Source organism: Miniopterus schreibersii (genome assembly GCF_964146895.1).
Source record: "Miniopterus schreibersii genome assembly, chromosome: 1".
In the NCBI taxonomy this organism is placed as follows: Eukaryota; Metazoa; Chordata; class Mammalia; order Chiroptera; family Miniopteridae; genus Miniopterus; species Miniopterus schreibersii.
In genome coordinates, this window is record NC_138101.1 from 182,441,625 (window position 1) to 182,463,940 (window position 22,316).

The following is a 22,316-nucleotide window of genomic DNA, read 5'->3' on the forward strand; positions in this document are numbered from 1 at the left end:
GGCAGTTATAGGGATAATTGTGTATAAGTTACAGTGCTATCATAAGCAAAGAACAGACTTCTAGAAAGACATTTAGGAGGGGCATCTTTCCAAGACAAACTTTATGGGTTAGTGAAGGCTTTCCTGGAGGAATAACCAAAATGTTAAGTCAGTAACAGCTAAGCAAAGTAGGAAGATCATTCTGGATAGAGGCAATTCCATTTACCTCCTCCTACTAATTAGAAGGCACTTTGAGGATAGGTATTTTTATTTACTGGATATACTCCAGAGTTTAGCTCAACACATGAAACAATATTCAATAAATGTTTTCTTGAGTTAAAAGAATGGGAAAAACAGTTACTTAAAACCAGAAGTGTTGACTTTCATTCAGAGAAACTGAATAGGTTTCAGTCCAAGCTTCAAGATTCACTTTTCTGGCATCTTTGCAACAAGGAACAAGATAGCTTCTATAACTTGGTTAGCCTGATATTGTGAATCGTTCTAGTTATACTGCATTGATATAAGCTTACCAAAGTCCTGTTCCATCTTAGAGAATACAGAACAGAAACATGCTCCTTTTTTCTTTATAATGGATATAAATAAAATTAAATATCTGACCTTCGAACATTCATAAATCAGAAAAGTCAACATTTGAAAAGTATAACTGATTTTAAAGTGCCTTTGGTCAAAAATGTGTATTTCCATGTTATATTTTAACAAGTGAATAGTTAGGACGCTACAGCAAAAGTTCCCACTTATGAATGGCAGATCTTTAGGGGCCACAGAGTTACTGTAAAGGTTAAAGAATCTACCAAAGTAACAAGCAAAATCTGTACCTTCACGGTCTGATGTGGCAGCCACTAGCTACATGTAGCTATTAAACCTGTGAATTAGGGCTCCTCTGAATGGAAAAGTGCTGTAGCTGTAAAATGCATATTGGATTTCAAAGACCTTATGTGATAAAAATAATATAAAAAATCTAATTTATCATTTTTATATTGACATGTTGAAATGCTATTTTGGATATATTAAGTATATTAAAACATTTTTTAATGGGGTACTACAAACTTAAAATTGTACATGGGGCTCATGTTATGTGGGACACCACTGCAGCAGACTGAATAATTTGCAAAATGTACTACCATTTACTATGATACAGCTGAGACTATTAAATTTAAAATCATTTATAAGTTTTGCAGTATTTAGAAATAAGACATTTCTGATCTTAAAATATTTACACTTCAATATTGGGAACCACTACTTTATATAGATTCACTGACAAAATATGTTTTTCTGGGGACTGAAAGTGGAGGGTAAATAAGAGGTCAGCCAGTGAATGTGCAAAGCACTTCAGGTTGCTTTGAAAGAAGCTTTATGAAAAATGGTCAATGGCAAATAAAAGGAGAAAATGGCTTTTACTTGCTGGGGTGAGCTTTTGCATGGATGTGCTGGGTCAAAAAAGCAAGTCCTGAGGGGCTCTAAATCGGGAGGGGTATTTTAAGAAAGGAGGGCAAGGCAGAAGACCCTCTGTAGGAATAATTCCAATAGCAGTTTCCAAAAGAGAACCCACAGAAGGATGCCTGGAAGGAACCCTATGTGGTCTTTCTGAAGATGTAATTATTTTATATACATTTATAACTTATATATAAAATATAATAAGCTTTGGCTAGCTCACATATAAACTATCCATCTGGAGGAAATTATGGACAATTGTATTTTTTGCTTCATCACCTATAATTTGCCATAGGTTAAAACAGGGATATGGAGCAATCACTGCCAATCCAGACAAACAGTACTCATGAGTAACAGAAAAATACACCTAAAATGGTTTCTGCTAGCCTTTATTTCAGAAAATTTACACAAAAGTCCCCATTCAAGACAAGTGAATCTATATAAATCCCACATGCTTCTTTCCATTAAACAAACATAAAAATGGCTTATGACAGGAGTTTAGGACAATGGTATAACAAAGTTTACTTAAACTGTATCACTCTCATCTATATTATATAGACTGTGTTGAATAATAGGCTTAAAAACAGGAAACCAGGAAATATACTCATTTTTAAAGCTGATTTGCTCTTGCACTAGCCTTTTATCAAAGGCAAATAAATGTACTTTTAGATAACATCCAGGTGTAATATCAATGAACTTTAAACCAAAAGCTCAAATGTCTGAGTTGGTAGTTTTGGCATGAATAAAAGGAAAGGGCATGAAAGAATTTTAGTTTCATAAAGTCACATTTGGGAACACAAACATCAACAGAATAAAATATTTGCCTCTTCTATTTTCTTCTTTGACATTTTGTAAAAACAGAGTACTATAACCAACTAAGTAGCTTTCATTGCTTCTAAAAAGGGGAAAGGCACCAGTCAGAAATATGAAAGAGTATCTTATTAGGTTCATGGTACAAAATTTCACCTTTAAACGTCTAAGGATAGATCTTAACCCACAAACTGGTAATTCTCTTCTCTACTTGGATGCATCTTCTGTTGTTTAATGTATAGAATACCACAGATTTTCTCAACATCTGCTGCCTTTATAACAAGGACTCCGCTGCCAGGTTCTCAGAAGCAGTACCTATCAATTCTTAACAGCAGATGGCAATGTTGTACAAATTAATGAACCGCATTTATGCCACAGCAGAGAAATTCATGCAGGGAGTCAAAAGAAGGGGAAAAAAGGCTTTTGGGTTCACAATAGCTGGAACATTAACAGAACAGCCTGAGATTTTGACAACATAACTCACTCCCTCTTCCACCTTTGTACTTTATCCAGGTCATCACAGTGGTGTTCTTTGTTAATTTCAATATGCTGCTTCTTAACTGTAAACTGCATGGCCCTAAATCCTGTAATTCTTGTCACTGCAATTAGACAAACCGTGTAACAGTCAGCAGGGTTAAAAAGAGATTACAGCACTGGCCGGTGTTTCTCAGTGGTTAGGGGTCTTGGGTTCAATTACCGGTCAAGGGCATGTACCTGGGTTGCAGGTTCGATCCCTGGTCCCAGTAAGGGCTCATGCAGGAGGCAACTGATCAATGGTGTCTCTCACATCGATGGCTGTCTGTCTCTCTCTCCCCTGCGTCCCCCTCCCTAAAAATCAATGGAAAAAATATCCTCGGGTGAGGATTAACAAAAAAAAAGAGAGATTACAGAAAGGACAAACTCCTATCTCTTTCCTGGGAGAAGTGGGGAAAATTTCAAGTAATAGTATTTTTCATAACTGTTTACAAACATGGTCATTTGTATCCACTTTCTCTTATTTATATTAGTATTGGCCTTTAGGCACCTCATATTCTTTTTCTTTTTTTTAAATATATCTTTATTGATTTCAGAGAGAGGAAGGAAGAGGGAGAGAGACAGAAACATCAATGATGAGTCATTGATCAGCTGCCTCCTGCACGCTGCCTGCTGGGGATCGAGCCCACAACCCAGGCATGTGCCCTGACTGGGAATCGAACCACTATCAACTGGATCATAGGTTGATGCTCAACCCCTGAGCCATGTCTGGCCGGGCTAGGCACCTCATATTCTTATTTTAATTCTTGGCTTTGCTTTAACAACATGTATTCTCGAGTATTTATTCTATTCATGATGATTCTCCCAGTTTTTGTTGTTTTTTAATATCTCATATAGCTCAGAGGGACACATAAGGAGAGGAATTAAGTGGTGGCTGGCCATGTAAGAAGATTTGGTAAATTTTCTAGTTTTTTTTCCTTGGTAGATGTTATGTTAAAAATTCAAGCAACCACATATCTGACAAAGGATTTGTATGTAGGATATATAAGGAACTCTCAAAATTAATTACTATAAAAAATAATTTAGCCTGGCCAGCGTGGCTCAGCGGTTGAGCGTCGACCTAGGATCCAGGCAATCAGGGTTCAATTCCCGGTCAGGGCACATGCCCGGGTTGCGGGCTCGATCAATGCCTCTCTCATCATTGATGTTTCTGTCTCTCTCTCTCCCTCCCCTTTCCTCTCTCTGAAATCAATAAAGATATATTAAAAAAAAAAAAAAGAATTAATTTAATTAGAAAGTCTGCAAAGGACATGAACAGATATTTCATTGAGGAAGATATACAGATGGCAAATAAGCTCATGAAAAGATGTTCAACATCATTAGCCACTAGGAAAATGAAAATAAAAATCATAATTAGGTCTCATTACACATCCATCAGAATGACTAAAATAAAAAATAATAACAGCAAATACCAGTGAGGATGTGAAGAAACCTGATTGGTTATACATTGCTGGTGGGAATGTAAGTAAAATGGCACTCTCACTCTGGAAAAAGAGTAGGGTGGGTCCTTAAAAAAATTAACATGTGCTTACCATACAACCCAGCAATTGCCCTCTTGAGCATTTATCCCAGAGAAATGAAAATTTATGTTCACATAAAAACCTATGTACAAGAATGTTCACAGAAGCTTTATTAGTAATAGCCAAAAAAAACTAAAAATGACCTGATGTCCTTCAATGGGTAAATGATTAAACAAATTGTGGTACATCTATACTACGAAATACTACTAAGCAATAAAAAGAAACTACTGATACATGCAACAACTTGGATGGACTTAGAGGGAATTATGCTGAGTGAAGAAAGTTAATCTCAAAAGGTTACATACTATATGATACCATTTACATATCACTCTTGAAGTGACAAAGTTAGAGAGATGGAGAACAGATTAGTGGCTGGGAGAGGTTGGGGTTTGGGGGTAAGGAAGGGAAGTGGCTGTGGCTATAAAAGGGTAGCACAAGGGATCCATGTGATGGAACTGTTTTGCATTTTGCCATGGTGGTCACACGAATCTACACATGTAATAAAACTGCACAGAACTAAATACACAAAAAGAAAAAAATTCAAGCAGTTGAGCACAAATATTTTAATTCTCTAAAATGAAATTTTAAGAGTTATCTATAATTCAAAGCTCATTTCTATGAGGTGTCACATCTGTCACCCTTTTACAAGACATAGAATTATAAAAGGATATCTCCAGAAGCTACCTAAACATTTCAGCTAAGGGTTAAGATAAAGTTAAGGGTGTTTTCACACAGAAATCCAAAGAGGACAATGAGAATGAAATAAGTTCCACATGGTCATTCAAATCTTGGTAAAGGAACTAGAGTGGAAGCCCAAGCTGGTGAGCAAGTGGGAGGAGGAAAAAAAGCATGGTTCAAACAGATCACATGAGGAAACCCAGGACAAATGCTGGCTTTGGCATTATCTAGGTAACCCCTATTTTTTTGTCATAGGTAACTCTAATAATAGTCCTATTGTTGCAAAACCAGTCCAAATCCTATCAAGTTAAAAAGAAGTCCCTCAATGACTTGTTGGGTGTAGGTGGTAACCCATGTCCTCCCACACCAAGAGATCAGTTCTGGCAAGAAAATTCCAACGTGCCTTTATGGTGCTGTTGGTAGGATGCCTTAGGCCAGGCACGTCCCAGTGATGTTCTGCTGGCTGAGATACAAGGTGGGAGGAGAGTAGGCCTTATTACTCAATCAACTTCTTGGCCTTGAAGAATCGACGAAGGTAGAAGACCTGCCAAGTGGCTAGTCCAATGAGGCAGAACATTGAAAAGATGCTGAAGTACAGAACCCGAGTGTTTGTTGACTCTAAAAAAACAAAACAAAAACATTATAAATGTAATGAAATGAGGCTAAGCAGGCTAAACAATGGCCAGGGAGGAAAGGCAATTAATTAACTTCACTCTGTCCCTAGGCCTAAGAGTAGGATTTCAGATAGCTTTTTCTTAAATTTTCATTATTCTATGTATGTAAAAATTACAAAGATTAGTACTGTCAACTTGATACATGATAAGCTAACTGAGAATATAGTCAACTGCATATCATGGAAGAAATTTCTATTCCCTTGAAAATCTAACAAGGCACATTTACCTGTAACAGCAACACTGAAGTTAGCAATTATCTTTCCATACATTATCCCACCACCACCCTTGGCAAAACTGAGAAAAGAGTAGATCAGAATTTAAAGTTTGGTGATCCGATTCCTTTCTGGTTCACTTATTGAGAAGAGCAGCATTCCCCTCACCATTGGTATCGCGCATCTCCTCTTCTCGTTTCTTCATGTATGCAAAATCATTAACGATAGATTCTGAAAGGTCTTCTAAGCGTCGGAGCTCCACTTCTAACGGTTTGAGCTTCTCAACTTTTGCAATCTGGAAAAGAAAGGAATTATAAACCCACTCCCTGAAAAAATTGCTCTGGTTAAGAACACAAGGCAATGAGTCTTTTAAAAAGTTTCACTAGCCTGGCCGGGCGTGGCTCAGTGGTTGAGTGTCAACCTAGGATTCAGGCGATCGGGGTTTGATTCCCGGTCAGGGCACATGCCCAGGTTGTGGGCTAGATCAATGACTCTCTCATTATTGATGTTTCTGTCTCTCTCTCTCCCTCTCCTTTCCTCTCTCTGAAATCATTAAAGATATATTTTTAAAAAATAATAAAAATAAAAAGTTTCACTAAACTTAAAATCTCTTCCATCATCATTCTAACATATTTTAAAGTTAGGGCTTCTTCCCTTCCCTACAATTGTTTATGTTTCCATCTCAGACTTTTTACATTTAATTTTGATTGAAACCTCGTTAGAAGTACTATATAATGTGGTAGAGGCCAAAAAAGTAAGATATACTATTTTACCAAGATTTCTGACTTTAATAAAGCACTTTACCCTTCCATTTATGTCTAAGAAATAATTATTAGCAAAGTAAGTATGGGAGTCAAAATATTAGTCAAATGTGGTTTTAGAAGAAAAACCACCAAATTCCCAATAGGGAATGCACAGGAATGAGAGAGCAGGCATAACTACAGCATTAAGATATTTAACTCAGACTACAAAATTAGAGAATTCTGTTTGCTCATTTAAATGACACAACAGCTTGAGGTTTAGAGATCCGGAGCCCAGATGAATTCTAGGTCTGCTAAAAAAAATAAAATAAAAAAAATTGCACGGCATTTTGTTTTGTTTTTTTAAATATGTTTCTATTGATTTTAGAGAAAGGAAGGAAGAGGGAGACAGAGAACATCAATGATGACAGAGAGTCATTGATCAGCTGCCCCCTGCACGTCCCTTGCTGGGGATCGAGCCCACAATCTGGGCATGTGCCATGACCCGGGGAATGCAACCGCAATCTCCTGGATCATAGGTCGATGTTCTACCACTGAACTATGCTGGCTGGGCACATTTTGTTTCTAAAATGACACTGCCAGTTATCAAAAGAAATCTCCAAAGACTTCCTGGTATGCTAAGGGATGAAGAATGTGAGAAAGAAATGAACTGTCTTCCTTTCTCAACCTAGATTATCTGTGAAATCCCAAAAGCAAGGATTTTGTTATTAAGGATCAATTTTAGATTATCATTTGTTTTAAAATGGGGAAATACTGATCTTAAAACTGATATGCCAGCTGCTCTTAAATTTTTCTATATAGAGAATTCTTCAAAAAACCTTTCTCTACACCTGCTTCGTTACTCCCTATTCAGCATACATCACATACTGAACTCCTTACTTTTTCTTCTCTCTTGTCCAAGTTGCTTTCCTTGTTCTCTTTCTCTGTTAAACATTCATATAGCAGTTAGCATGGAACGAATGGGAAGAGTTTAAGAGCATTTTAATGTTCCCTTTGCTTATCTGTAATCCTCACTGAATTTGTGATGATTAATACAAAAGTTATTTAAAATAAAACTAAAATAAAATTCTTAAGGATACAAAAATTGAGTTGATACTTAAGGTACTTAAAATGTGATAGATATGCAATGATCCACCTAATGATCCAGTTTTTTTTTTACTGGATGTACATTTTTTTTACATTTGCAAAATGTTTGCTAGAGTTAATAGTGTGACTGACAGCTGCAGAACAGAATTAGGCTAACTGGGTATAAGATTTAACCAATGGTTAATGCATTGTGCTAACTCTCCTAGCTGAAACCCCAACTGCCAGGTTTTGCCATTAACCTAGAATATATGTCTGTTGATTGATTTCATACAGAGCCACAGAGCAAGGAAATTCCCTAGCAAAAATGTACCAATACAAGAGATATATAAGCTGAGCCTTAGTCTGTTTAATGTCTTCCCTTCTAGTCTATAGTTCCCTCTCCAAAGCTTCCTGAATGAGAGAGTATAAAAGCAATGGCATGATACTTCTTTAGAGAGAAATGATTTAAGGTTCTCTAAATAGAAACTTACAAAAGGAACTGTAAGTGAAACTGGCTGCATCTGTGCCAGCTGAAAAGAATACCTGTAAAAATTACTCTGAAGGCTACTTCTAACCCCGTCCCCCTGTGTGTGTGTGTGTGTGTGTGTGTGTGTGTGTGTGTGTGTGTGTGTGTGTGTGTGTGTGTGTAAGGTTCTCTAAATAGAAACTTACAAAAGGAACTGTAAGTGAAACTGGCTGCATCTGTGCCAGCTGAAAAGAATACCTGTAAAAATTACTCTGAAGGCTACTTCTAACCCCGTCCCCGTGTGTGTGTGTGTGTGTGTGTGTGTGTGTGTGTTAAATGACAATAGCCCAAAGGCCTAAAACCAGAAAATGGATGATGGAATTAAAATAAATTTGGTACTGAGGTTATTTTTGTAGTTTAGAGCCCAAAAACCTGTTCCCAATGCTGTTTCTTTCTGGTATTTCATTTATTTTTTAGTTGTACAAGCAACACATAAATATGTTCTCTTGCTAAAGAACTTAAACTATTCAGAAGCAAAGGAAACAAAAACAGAAAGCCCATCTTCATAGCTCCTCAATTCTCACATCCACACATTCCTTCTCAGAGGTAACCATGGTTATGAACTTGGTGTGTATCTTTCCAGACCTTGTTAGAAGATACACACTATTTATGTTTTTGTATAAATATAAAGGTACACAGGAAAATATTAAAAACTATTCATAAATGGGATCATAATGTATACACTGTTCTACCTGTTTTTTCATTTAATGAAATCTTTCCAAAAGCTTCAGTGCTTGTATATTCACCTCCGTCTTAACTGCTGCACAGTATTCCATACTGCATACAGACCATTGCCTACTGCATCGTTCAATTCCCCAAAACTTTCTCTAGTACAGGTCTTCCTGAAGACTACTCATAGCCAAACAGCCCAATTCCTATCATCCAAGTCAATTTTATTACCTCAATGAAATCCCAACTCATTCCTGTCCTTAATTCAGTAAATTATTTTCAGACTTCTATGAGTGGGATAAAGGTTTCTTTTCCAACAAACAAACAAACAAACAAACAAACAACTCTGCCTAATAACTACCTTTATTCTTGTTATTAACTTAAGATCAAAGAAACTTAAAGAATCACTAAGAGACCAAAACAATATTGAAAACCAACTTGGTATTTCAACCATCTAACACATGGATACTTAGTGGTAAAAACCAACAATAATGAATATATTTCTATGCTTAACCTAAATCTAGAAATAAAAACAAATGTAAAGAGGGCTTTTTGTTTGTTTTTTTAACATTTAAGACCCTAACAACAATGCTTTTTGAGTGCTTACTATGTGCAAGGCACCAAGATAAATTATGATTTCTGCCCCTAAGAAGCTCACAGTCTGCTGGAGAGGCTCACATAAAAAGCTGTAACCATAATATAAGGCATTATATATTAACTTTTACAACAAAGGCACACACTAAAAGTGGAATGGAAAGAAAGGAGCATGAGATTATACAGATGAAAGGATAAAGGAAAACTTAACAGGAAGTGGGGAGTTGGGTTTCACAAATTGTGTAAGATTTTGAAAGAGATGATAAAAACATTTAAGGCTAAGGGGAATCTGCAAATCAAAACATGGAGAGAAGTGGTCGTGTTTAGGATTTCACAAGCAGCCTAATCATTAGTCTGATGTGCATATATGTTATGTGCATGCATGCACTTGTGTCAACACACACATGTGCTTGGGGGAGGGTGGTGGGTAATAGCAAATGTAAGGCTCAAAAGTTAGGTTGGAGCTAAACTGAGCAAGAAGATGAAGAAGGTAGTATAATGAATTAGACCTATTAGTATATACCGGAATGTGATGTGATATGTATTTTATAAGCTTGTAATCTCACTTAATCCTCATAACCCTATATAAGGTGAATATTATTATCCCTAAATTTTTCAGATGAAAAAAATTAAGGCTCAGACTGTTAATTAACCTTCCCAAGGTCTCAGAGCTTCCTGGAGCTGGAATTGTAATCCATGCCTGAGTTTGTATTTTATTCTGTAGGTACTAAAAATCTGATGAAGAAAGCCACATGACCACACTGAGTATTTTCTGGATCAAAGGTGAAGTGAATGAGCTATATTAGGTCACAAGGATCCAGGTAAGTTGTCAAGTTTATTAATCAAATTTTCTAGGTTTCACACTGTTATTCTAATTTTTACAAACTAAGAGAATACATTTTTAAAACAAATTATCGTAACTATTCTTAGGAAAACCCTCTTTGCTTGCCCAGGATTAAGCATTCAATGAGTACCATCAATGCTTAATATCATAGTTAGTATAACAAGTTAACAAGAAAACTTCTATGAAAATCCCCACTGACTGCTGTGCTCTTCTAAACATCTGGTTTAATGTCCCAAGTGTCTGGAAGAACATGAAACTATACATGTTTTACGAAGGTAGGCCATTATTCTTCTAGTCTACCTTCTCTCTTCTATAGCTGGAAGGATGGTGTGTGTTTTCTCAACAGCTTGCTAAAGCAAGGCCTATTTGACAGTGTGGACCACAGGTTTTCCACTAGGGGGCAGCATTCCCCTTGCAGGATGCATCTAGCTGTTAAAAAAAGATTAGTACAAGGGACTTCATTTTATAAACGAGGAAACTAAAGATATTACAAAGTTACTCAGTGCTTTCAGTGGAAGACCAAGACTAGCAGATCCATGGTGTTTTGACTCCCTACCCAAGGTCACCAAAGCATTTATTCAGGATCAAAACTGCAAAGCTCTGCTATAAAAGCAAGCAAAACCAAATCCCCGAATTGCAAAAGCACACAGACACTTAGTGTATCCAAACCCTACCTATCTTTCAAACCTTAACCATGAAGCCTCACCCACTCCTGTCCACACTGATTCCCTCTTCCCTAAAGCCTTACAGAACTTACACTAGTCACACAATTAACTCAATCATACACTGTCATATTCACATATTTTTTATCCTTTCCCCCTACACTGGTTTGGCTCTGAACTCAAGGAAATTTTAAAAATGTAAATTTTGTATAGTCTCACACACCTGCTATATGGCAAACACTTGTAATGGCCTGTTCTGACCATTCTATGCATTCTTAAAAGGAGCCAACTTTCTCATAGCAAGGAAGTGCTGCTGGTCCCCTGAAACCAGCATTTCCTGCATGCTAGGAGCACTCTACATCTATTTTCACTCAGCATTCATCTTCAGGAGGCCCAATGCCTAGGAGAAAGCTCTTACTACCATGACATCACTCTCATCACTAGTGGAAGTTACTGTTCCGAAAAGCTGAAAGTTATAAAGCCTTTCCCCACATATCTACAGCACCTCCAAAACAACTGTAAAATTCCTCCTCTTAAACCATAACCACATCTTGCACTCCTCAAATGATATCTGAATCTAAAGAGTACAGAGTTATATTGTACCAAAGAAAGGGGTTAACTCTGAAAAACTGCTTCTTAAAACACATGTGAAACCAGCCTCTAGTAATCACTAGATTCTTTTTCTTGGTGGAACACTGAGACTCAAGAGAGAAGCTTCTTGTGGTAAGTTAAATTCAGTCCAATTCCTGTTACCTCTACGCCCTCTACCACAGCTCCTGAAAATCTGAAAAGCACAAAAATAAACGTGGAGACCATCTAGTCTAACACAATGAAGATAAAGAAGACAGAACCACATCCAAGGACAAGTCTACTTGCACGTGGGGTATGTGAATCACAGGCCTCTTCACAGAAGCTGAAAAGGTCAATGTGCCAAAATAAGTCCAGATAATACTGCCAACCTTAGGGCTAAATGAAATTTAGTAAGAGCCTATTTACTCTGTCACAGCCATTTGGCAGTTTCCAGAAAGGGTAGGAGAAGGAAGCTTTTAAAATCTACTGAACTATGTGTCAGGTGCCTTACCCATGTTATTTAAGTTATGTCAACAAAGGGATTTTGGATCTAGTATACAGAACCAGAGTTCCTCCTTCCTGAGGGCATTCAGAGATATAGACATTTTGGAAAGTCTTCAGCTGTTGCACCAATGAGAGAAACTGTGTTTTGGTGTATCTGTTGCTAGCAAATGACTGAAAAAGGATTTAAATCCTCACCCGAGGATATGTTGTTGTTTTTTAAAATATATCTTTATTGACTTCAGAGAGAGGAAAGGAGGGGGAGAGAGAGAGAGAGAAACATCAATGATGAGGGAGTCATTGATCGGCTGCAGCCTGCAACCCGGGCATGTGCCTTGACCGGGCAACGAACCCCAATTGCCTGGATCCTAGGTAGACACTCAACCACTGAGCCACGCCCAGCCGGGCCCGAAGATATGTTTTTTTAAAATTGATTTTTAGAAAGGAAAGGAGAGGGAGAGAGAAAAAAAGGGAGAGGGAAAAGAAGAGGGATTGAACTCTCAACCTAGGTATGTGCCCTGACCAGGAATAAAACCTGCAACCCTTTGGTGTACAGGATGACACTCCAACCAACTGAACCACCTGGCCAGGGCCAAAACAGGATGTTAGTTGTGGTGAAAAGGCTGACATCCACAGCAAGAAGGGACATACACAGCCCAAGAGTCAGAGAATGTGTCAGATAGCTCCTTCTTTGTGGGACAGTAATTACCTTCATTCCCGCAACTGCACGATTAGACAGTAAGCCCCTGCAAACAGCTGCTCTAGTTCAGAGACCACAAATTAAAAGAAACGGCTCAAGTGACATACTGATTCTACAAAGATGGTGAGAGGCCCTTAAAATACAACAGGGGTAATCAAAGGTGATTTATTTTTGAACACACAAACACACATTCTTTCTCTACAAGACTATGCTTCTTTACAATATGGCAATCATTCTTTCTTCCAAATAATATCATCTTACATTTGTACTATGTTTACACAGTGATTCCACATGTATTAACTAATTAAATCGTCCATAACAATTTAGTAGTAGGTAGTGTGGTACTTTGCCCAGCGACTGAGACACTGATTACTACTGAATTTTACAGGACCACATGGGATTTCAGAATTATGAAGTCCACAAATGTGAGGGAGAGATGTGTTGGATGTGAAGAAAATGAAAGAAATGTGCCACCTTCCTCAATCTAAATACTGATGCCAAAGGGCCCAAATCCTCTGGAGACAAAGGCTCTCCATTATTTCAAGGGCGTGAAATTAAATGCCTCAAAACCTCTGCATGTGTTCAGTGCTCCCTGGTAATTAACCAGGGAACAAGTGGTTCTATTATCCATTTTCTTGTCACAGGCAATAGCCCAGAGACAACTAACAGCTATTTCTAAGCAAGGTTCAAGGGAGCCTAGCCATAAATTGAGGTCTTTGGCCTGTGTCATAACCATTTCTCCTCCTCCATCTCAATTTGGTCTGCTTTTTTGGGGTGAAGGGGAGAGGCTTCCAAAGAAAGTAGTGGGAGGAGTTTTTTGGTTAAGAAACAGAATTTAGAGCTGTGTTGTAACCATGTGCGTAAAGCAAGGCTTAAGACGTGCCAGACTTCCACATCAGGAAACAGTGCAAAGGAAGAGCTGTGGTTGCTTTCTGCTAGGGATTCCCCTCTTGGGTTAAGCAAAAGGTCAGGAAAGGTAATGGCTCTTTCCCACTGTTAACAAAGTCCAAGGATAATGGAAATTCCAGGAGGTATAGGGGTCCTAAAATGTTATATTCCAGAGATGTGCACATTATTCTATTTGTAAACTCCCTATAAAACCATCTGTTTTAGAGAACAAGCTGTGTCTGATGTCTAATCAAGTGGCCTGCTATTTAATATATACCACTTAATGACAGCCATCACATTAGGGGGAAAAAGTTAAAAGAGGTAAAACTGCACATAGTAGGAATTCAATGAATGCTTGCTTAGAGAATGGTCTGACGCTGAGGATATAGCAGCAGTAACCGAAACCTGAAAATCATTTTACCTATTCTTCCAATTCATAATAAATAACTTCAACATTTTTCTTAGTGTTTTATACCTTACAACAGTGCTTTAATATATGTTATCTTATTTAAATATAATTAAGGTTCTTCTAAATCATGGACGTTTAAAAGGATTTTTCACTCTTTTTTTGGCATGGCTCTTTTCAGTTTATTGAATGAAGGAGGTACACTAGTCCAAGTTAAAAGCAGACCCCAAATGGTTACATTATACAAGCTGTGAAGTTTTAAAATACTGACAAGGGGGAGAAGGGAAATTCTGCTCATTGCAAGGAAATCCTCACTCGAGCTTCAGTGAGTCAAAAACACTTAAAACCCATGGACCTTCAGCTGGTAGTTCCTTAGCCAGTCCAATCTCTATGAAGACCTGGCTTATGTTCTTCCACTGGTCACCCTATAGCTGAATTACTTTTCCACATTCTGGAAGCTCAAGTATAGTACCATTGCAGACAAATTTCTTCTTAAATGCCTTCACTAGTTTCTTTTTATTGTAATCATCAGAGTTTTCTTGGACGGTAGTAAGGGTCTTCCTGTAATTTTTCTGTTAAATTATTACATGGTTATAATCCTCAGTGCCAGCAGGAAGCAGATCACCACCCTTACTTGCAGCAGCAAAGGAGTCGAAAGAGTGGAGGTTCTGAGTAGCAGACATACAATACCATCCTATCCGATGATACTACAGGATTCCTTTTCCTTGGTGGAAATGGCCTGTGAAAGGCTGTAGGTAGGCAGGTGGGGGGGTAAGGGGAAGATTGCTGAGTCCTCAGCAGCGGCTCAGTGACTGGGGGCCTCACTTTTCTGTTCATCAAATAAAGAGTTGCTCTTGCTTTATTTCTTTTAATCAGACTAGATTAGAGATAGAAACAAGCAAATCAAAGTTTCTACTGGGAATTGTCTTCCATTCCCTCCTGTTTACTGCCTATAAATAACTTGATCTAGGTTTGTTCAGTTGAACACTTGAACTAGGAAAAAGAGAAAAGACCTGAAGAGCTGCAATTGTTGTACTATTACTTCCTGTTGCAGAATCAGTCACTTCCAATCTTCTTCCATTTTAGGATATTCCATTCCAAATCCTGACCAAAGCTAGAGCAATTTCTCTGGTTCCGCCCCTTCTAGAAAATTTTTTTAAATCACTTAAAACAACTTTCCTTGTTTATTTAGTTTACATTCTTCAAAAGCCATTTACATTTCCTGTACCCCACTTCTTCATGCCCACGGTACTGTTTGTAAAGACTCTGATCTGGGTAAAAATATGCTTATCTCACTGTATAGATCAATCCTCGGGTCTTAAATAGTTCTTGTGGTTTTTCAAAGGTGCTCTTGATTTGAAGAACCATTTTGTGCTGCCCCCAAAGTCTCTCACAACAGCGATGAAAAAGGCTCAGTTCCCTTCCCCATTTTATACACACTGCTCCTTCCCTACTACCCGAATAAATGTCAGCTTTTATTCTCTACAATACTTCCTGTCAGTGACAATTTCTTCTCCTTATCACTATCCCTAGTCCCTTGCAGTTTTTTATTCCATCTTGCTCTCTTCCTTAGTCTGAAATTATTTGAACTAAAAGCTACTTTTGACTATAGTTGTTTCACAGAGGTAGCACAGTTGTTCAAGTCTAAACAGCACTGAATCCATACCCTAGATAAATACAGGGTGAGGGAAAAGTAGGTTTACAGTTGTTTGTATGGAAAATAATACAATAATTAATGAATAAGGAAGAAACTGTTTCGTTTACTCAGAACTATAAACCTACCTTTGTCTCACCCTGTATAGAGCTGTCAGTCTGGGAATAAAAGCCTTAGAAATTAAAAACAAATCACTTTTCCTAACCTTGGACATTAACATTTAAATGAATTCCAGCTTTTAAAAATTATAAATATATATCTGCTTGCTGTCTCAAGAGTGCTACTACCATATGCTTGAGTATTTTATCACACCAACATTTCTATGGGACAGTTGGTTTAGTCATTTGGCTGACAACACAGCCAGAATTACTGTTCAGGGCTGTTAATACAACTTTTTATATCAATAAAATTGTAGCTGGCTGTCACATGACTGCTGAGAAAATCGCAGCCTTCTGGGCAAAGCACAGCCTGTTGGCCTGAGTAAGTCACAGAAACCTCACAACACAGCACACGACTGCCTCCTCTGGCTGTTACAGCGGAACGTACCTCTTCGTAATTTTTCGCCTCTACTCCATGCTTCATGTCTAGGACCACAAGTTGGTCAGGTAAACGCCCTGTTCCTGAGGGGGAAAAAAAAAAATCAACGGATTCATTGTGTGAAATATTAAAAATTCCGGGAAATCACCCACCCACCCTCCCTCTTCCTAACTCCTCCCCCCCAATAGAGGGAAACAGTCGCAACTCCTCCCCCTACTCAGTTGCAGAAAATTCCTGGCTCTGGCTAAAATCACAAGCATTCCAGACAAAGCCTCTGTCTGTGTGGGGTGCCAGAAAGCAAAGAGAACACGCTGCTGCCAAACATCTCTGAGCCAGTAGGACACAAGATACTGCAGCTGGTGCTACAGAGGAATAGGAGAGAAAACACGCAGGCTTATTGGAATAGGAAATAAAGGTCAAAACAGTATAAAATGGAGTGGCACTTATAGACCAATAGGTAGTGGGCACCAACTTAGGTTGAAAAGATACATTTCCACATCTGAAAAGGTTGTCCTGTCAAATTTTGAGAAAAGGATTATTGGGCATATACTAAGCTTGGATTTACTTAATACAAACTAGTACTAAAAAGAACAGAGGATTTATCTAAAATTTCACTTTAATTCAAACATTTTGGTCAATGTAAGGCCATTTCAACAGATAAGTAAAATGTTATAGGATTTTAAGGGCTGAAAAGAGAACAGCCCAAGAAAAAACTTGACAATAGGAGTACAATTCTCAGGGGTGCTTCTTGGAAAGAGAAATGTCTAGTTCGTATAGTAGGGCCAACAGAACAATGTTCATACTTAAAAAGGTAATCTGATTCAGCTTGATTAAAAAAGGAATTCTAATCCTTATATCATCAAGTAAGAGAAAGGGAAACTCCAAGAGCCCCAGAAAATTGAGCTGCCCCAACCCCGTTGAATTCACCTCATTATTTATAAAATAAAAAACTGCCTGCATGAAATTAGGAGTTTTGGGAAACAGTGTCACTTAAATATTGGGACTCCTGCGACCAGAAGCCACAGAGAATGGTGCTGTACCTTCTGCTGCCTGAGAAGCACTGCAGGTTTTCTGAAACAGACGGAAGTCAATTTAGTAACTACTCATTGAGAACTTACTGGGTGCTAGAACTATGCTGGAGATTACAATCTCTGCCTTTAAATAATTCGATGGGGATCTACACATGAACATGAGTAAAGAGCTACAGTGAAAATGCAAAGGAGCATAAAACTTGAAGGGGGGGGGAGGACTGGTTCAGATAATTCCAGTTATGGAGCAAAGGTTAGAGGAGGGAAGAGATTAGTTGTGGATGGACCTGAAGATAGGACAAAGTATTCTAGGCAGAAGACAGGCATGCGCAAAGGCTCAGGTATTGAAATGAGTATGGCATGTTTAAATGACAGTAAAGAAGTTCTTTTGTACAGACTAGAAACATCAATTTAAAAGCAACAGAAATAAGACTGAACAGGTAGGATTAAGAAACTATGACAAGTTGCAGATGTCTTCTCAGCATTTAAACCAGTAAATCTCCAAAACCAACCAAACCAAAAAAAAACAAAAACAAAAAGTGGCATCCAGAGAGGTCTCTTCTCCCCAATCCAATGTGTAATCCTGATCTCAGTACTGCCCACAGAGATGCAATGTACATTTTTGCTTTTCCTTCCTCACTGAAAAAGTGAAATCCAAGCACCTCAGAGCCCTACCTGGTCCAAATGATCAAGATATTCTCTTCCTAAGAGACTCTTCCCACTTTCTGTATGCCACAGCATAGCATTAGCATTATTCAAACACAAGTGAAACCACAAAACCACTCATGCTGGTCTGAGTCCAGACCATACAATTTCTTATACAGAACAGCCAGCCTAGCCCCTTAGCTAATATCTACTGAGTCTTTTTACAAAGCAGATCCTTTATGACCATGATATTAGCTACATTTGCCTGGCAAAAAGACAATTTTTTAAAAGATGCTCGCAAGACTACAAGATACAAGATCTCCATATCAGAATAAACAGAGAACACAAATCAAACTAAAAATTGAGTGCTTACTGTAATGGGTCTGTGTACATGTGTGTATATATTTTTAAAATTAGTTCCCAGACATCTACATGCACAGCACCACATATAAGAAAGAAACTCAGAACAAAAGATATGTTGAGAGTTATGTTCAGGTTTAATGTTAGGATTAGGGTAAGGTTTAGGGTTAGAGTTAGGGTAGAATAATGGCTAGGTTTAGGGTTAGGGTTAAACTTTTAAACAAGTTTAAAATTGGGAATGTAATACATATGTATATGAGACACATATCTATGTAGATACATAGGGCGTCCCCAAAAATGTATACACACTTTAACAGCTGATAACTCACTTAATTTTCATTCCTTTTCAGGTTTAACTGATTAGAAATAACGGGTGAAGCCAGACCAAGCTTTGAACAAAGAAAATTTATCTTAAAGTGCCACTAGACTTTTTTTATGGGATACATAAAAGATAAAGTTTACGGAACAAAACCAGCAACAGTCGACAAACTGAAGACACAAATACCGAATGAAATGACTCTTGATGTTTGCGATTCCATTGCTTCGTGTTATCAGCAGTGCCAAGACCAGAACAGTCATCAGTTTGAAAACATGCATTGACAAAAAAATTAGTCATTTCTGTAGTCTTTTAAATTTTGAAAATGAACTATATGTTAATAAACACTGACTTTATAATCATTCAAAGTGCGTATACATTTTTTGGGAACACCCTGTATATATCTTTAAATACCTAAAATTTATATATATTTTCAAATGCCTAAATAACTAACCTAACCCGTAAGTGATGTACTACTTAGAAGAAGCCACATTAATCTCCTTGCTGTTTCTGAGACATGCTCAGCATCTCAAGGTATTTGCTTTTTCTTCAAGGCCCTCATTACCACCTGACTTTATTTGTTTACTATCTGCTCCAATGAAAATGTAAGGTCCACGAGAGGAGAGAGTTCTGTTTTATTCACTGCTATATCCCCAACACCTAGAACAATACTTAATATATAGGGCACTTAATAATTATTTGCTAAATGAATCAATTAACTGATTGAGAAATTAAGCAGGCTAGAATGTTGAAAGTACTCTAAAAAAACTAAAGATAAACTCATGTCTGTATGGGAAAAGAGCATTCCAGCAAATGAATAAATGTGACATTTAAAGGGCAGAACAAACCAGACTGGCTGGGGCCTGATGAATAGTGGAAGATAAGACCAGAGTGAGAGTATAGAGACTATTAAATGCTATGATACCTAAAAACCCCTTCCAGCTCAAAAACTGTATGATTCTAGGTTTCATTCTATAGAACAGAAATATTACTGCCACTGCAGAGAAGGGAAAGCTTTTAAAAAAGACTTACATAAGTAAAGATATGTTTTAGGAGATAAATCTAGTACCAGTATTTGGATATATTAAAAACAGGGGTATCAGTTACAAGGCTAATGACATAATTCATGATTTAAAAGATTAGAGTTCATTGCCTAGCCAGTTTTGCTCAGTGGTTAGAGCACTGGCCTGCAGACTCAAGGATCCCAGTTTCGATTTGGGCCAAGGGCATGTACCTCGGTTGCAGGCTCAATCCCCAGCCCCAGCCCCGCCCTGGTCGGGGTATGTGTGCAAGGCAACCATTCAATTTGTCTCTCTCACATTGATGTTTCTCTCTCTCTCTCCCCCTCCCACCCTTCCATTCTCTCTCTGAAAAGCAATGGAAAAAATAATCCTCGGATGAGGATTGAAAAATAACAATAAAAATAAATAAATAAAAGAATACAGTTCAGATTTGTGTGGTGACAGATACAGAAGATATTTTGAAAGAACTATCAGCATAACTTGATGATAGACTGGAAAAGACACAAGTAATTTCAAAAATGTGAGCCCAAGTAACTGGAAGGATGGTGGTAATACTGATGAGAGAGGGGAACTAGTTTGAAAGAGAAGTTCATGACATCTTAGTTCTGAGGTAAGAGTGGCACAACCACTTGGAAACGTCTAGACTGTTGTTGAGACATCTTGGAACTGATGGAAGTGGGGGCAGGGAAAAGGATAGAAGTCATTACATAACTACTAGAGTCCTTTAATTTTCTATTCTTAATCTATCATTCCATTTATCAGGCAAACTCCTTTAGCTTTTAGGCTCAATTGGCCCTCTTTAGATCAAAGGAGTCAATTCTTGGTTAACTGGCAAAAGCAGTGCGTTAATCTGCTATTCCTGTGACTCTACCGGTTCTGCTAGCCAAGGCACTGGCTTTTCTTCTAGGAACATATATTCTAAACATCCTATAAATGTGAAATTGCCAGGAGTCCTTTTGCTACCACACAGAGAAAGCCTGAGAATAAAGTAAAATGGAAGCAAGGGAAGGAAGTGCTAAGGGATATGTAGAATTCCAACAATCCTGTTAAAACCCCAATATCCAGCCGGGCCTGAGGTCAGCATCACAATGAAGACTTCCTGGTTCAGAGAAGCAAATGGTCTTCCTTTTCTTTCTCTTTAAGGCAGTTTGAGTTACGTTTTTTGTGTCTCGTTATATTAAGGGTCCCAAATAATATAACAAGTATAAATACATACAGCTTTTAGAATCTAGTGTCCTTGGAGTGAAAGAATAGGAAGTGAAGGGAAATCTGCTTTTTCACCCATCACTGAGCACCAGAAACCATCAGGTAATCAGCCTAAAAGTTACTATGGGATCTTGGTCTTGAGATGCACAGAAGAGTTCATAGTAAGATATTAGGACTAGGAAAAAACAAGTGCTCTGAAGACCAAAAGTGCTTTGTACTTTGCAGGATACTGAATAACATTTCATTCAACATTATTTTGTGATAACATTGATGAGATGCCATAGGAACTTAATTCGTTTATTGGCCTATGGTAAAACTGGTTTCATTATACGTCGTTTTGCTTAAAGTTGCAGAACCTATCAACAACATTAAGTGATGACTTACTGTATTTTCTAGCATCTATCCCAAATTAAACTCTTATCATTCAAGCCCACTGTGTCACAGCATTTAAGAAATGCCTACTCCTGCACATGAAGAATGCTACTTTCACTTATATGTGTCTGCACCCCAGTAAATGTAGTTTTCATTTCCTCTTCCTGCTGGCCTAAGAGAGAAAGTGCATGCTCTATTTAACTTGAGAGAAAATGCTTAATTCAGGGACAGACAACACTCTGATTACTTACCCTTGCTCTGAAAACACACTTCAAACATATCATAATCTTCAGTGGTAAAGGCAAATTTCCCCTTGCTTGCATCCTCCTTGGAGTACAGAATGTGGCCAGCAGAATCTGTGATCTAAAATAAAAGAAAGAAAGAACAGGCAGCAAACAACACTCAGGAAGAAAACTGAGAAACTGGAGAAATAGAGAGACACTGTCTATAAAAGACATTTATCATAATGACAACCATGCTCTAACCATTCCCAAAGATAGGAACCAGGTTAGAGGATGAAACCCAAATACAGCAAATTTCATTCATTCAAACAGCTTATCCACACCGTAGGTTAAATCTGTTGCCACTACAGAATGACAGTTGAGATATAAATTGGGTTTAGTAACAAAGGTTCACTTTATACAATGTAGAACAGTATCATTTCCCAAAAAGGGACATGCCACAAAAATGGAAGTGGACGATTACCAAAAGAATATACTACAAAAAGGATAAAGATATATAAGAAAACATCTCCTCTGTAAAATAATTCTTAATAGGGTTGAGGTGGGGGTGGAGAGTGGAATGGGACACCTGATATAAGGAGAGAAGGAAAAGAAGGCATGCATAGAAAATAAAATCTGGTGGATGTATTCCTCCAAATATCAAGTTAATTATGCCAATGGCTACACTGGATGGGAAAGAGGCACAGGGATAAACAGGAAGGTTCTCCTAAAGAAGGCATCCTTGGCTTCCACAAATGACAACGCCTTTCTTACAGGTTGTTAGCTTTAGTTCTCCAAACTTAAACTGCTCCATTCCTAGAGAACAGCCTGTAATGGTAAGTGAATGATCACCTATAAAGAAGGGAATAACATGGTAATATGACAGATTGGATCTTAGGCTTCTTTTCTA

General features: G+C 37.9%; 1 protein-coding gene and 1 pseudogene across 2 annotated transcripts in view; both read right to left on the minus strand.

Moving 5' to 3' along the window:
• Positions 1 to 3,583: 3,583 nt before the first annotated feature.
• The window catches only part of TMED10 (transmembrane p24 trafficking protein 10), a 37,209-nt gene continuing 18,476 nt past the window's right edge, over positions 3,584 to 22,316 (minus strand). Inside the window, exons 2-5 of the mRNA XM_081151543.1 lie at positions 21,437 to 21,548; positions 16,246 to 16,319; positions 6,028 to 6,154; positions 3,584 to 5,591 (exon numbers count right to left, since the gene is read on the minus strand). Coding sequence (XP_081007669.1) covers positions 5,470 to 5,591; positions 6,028 to 6,154; positions 16,246 to 16,319; positions 21,437 to 21,548 — 435 coding nt within the window. The 3' untranslated portion in view covers positions 3,584 to 5,469. The remainder of the gene's footprint in view (positions 5,592 to 6,027; positions 6,155 to 16,245; positions 16,320 to 21,436; positions 21,549 to 22,316) is intronic.
• On the minus strand, positions 14,386 to 14,728 carry LOC308563931 (eukaryotic translation initiation factor 1 pseudogene; annotated as a pseudogene). Its single transcript has one exon. The product of its transcript is annotated as a eukaryotic translation initiation factor 1 pseudogene (transcript).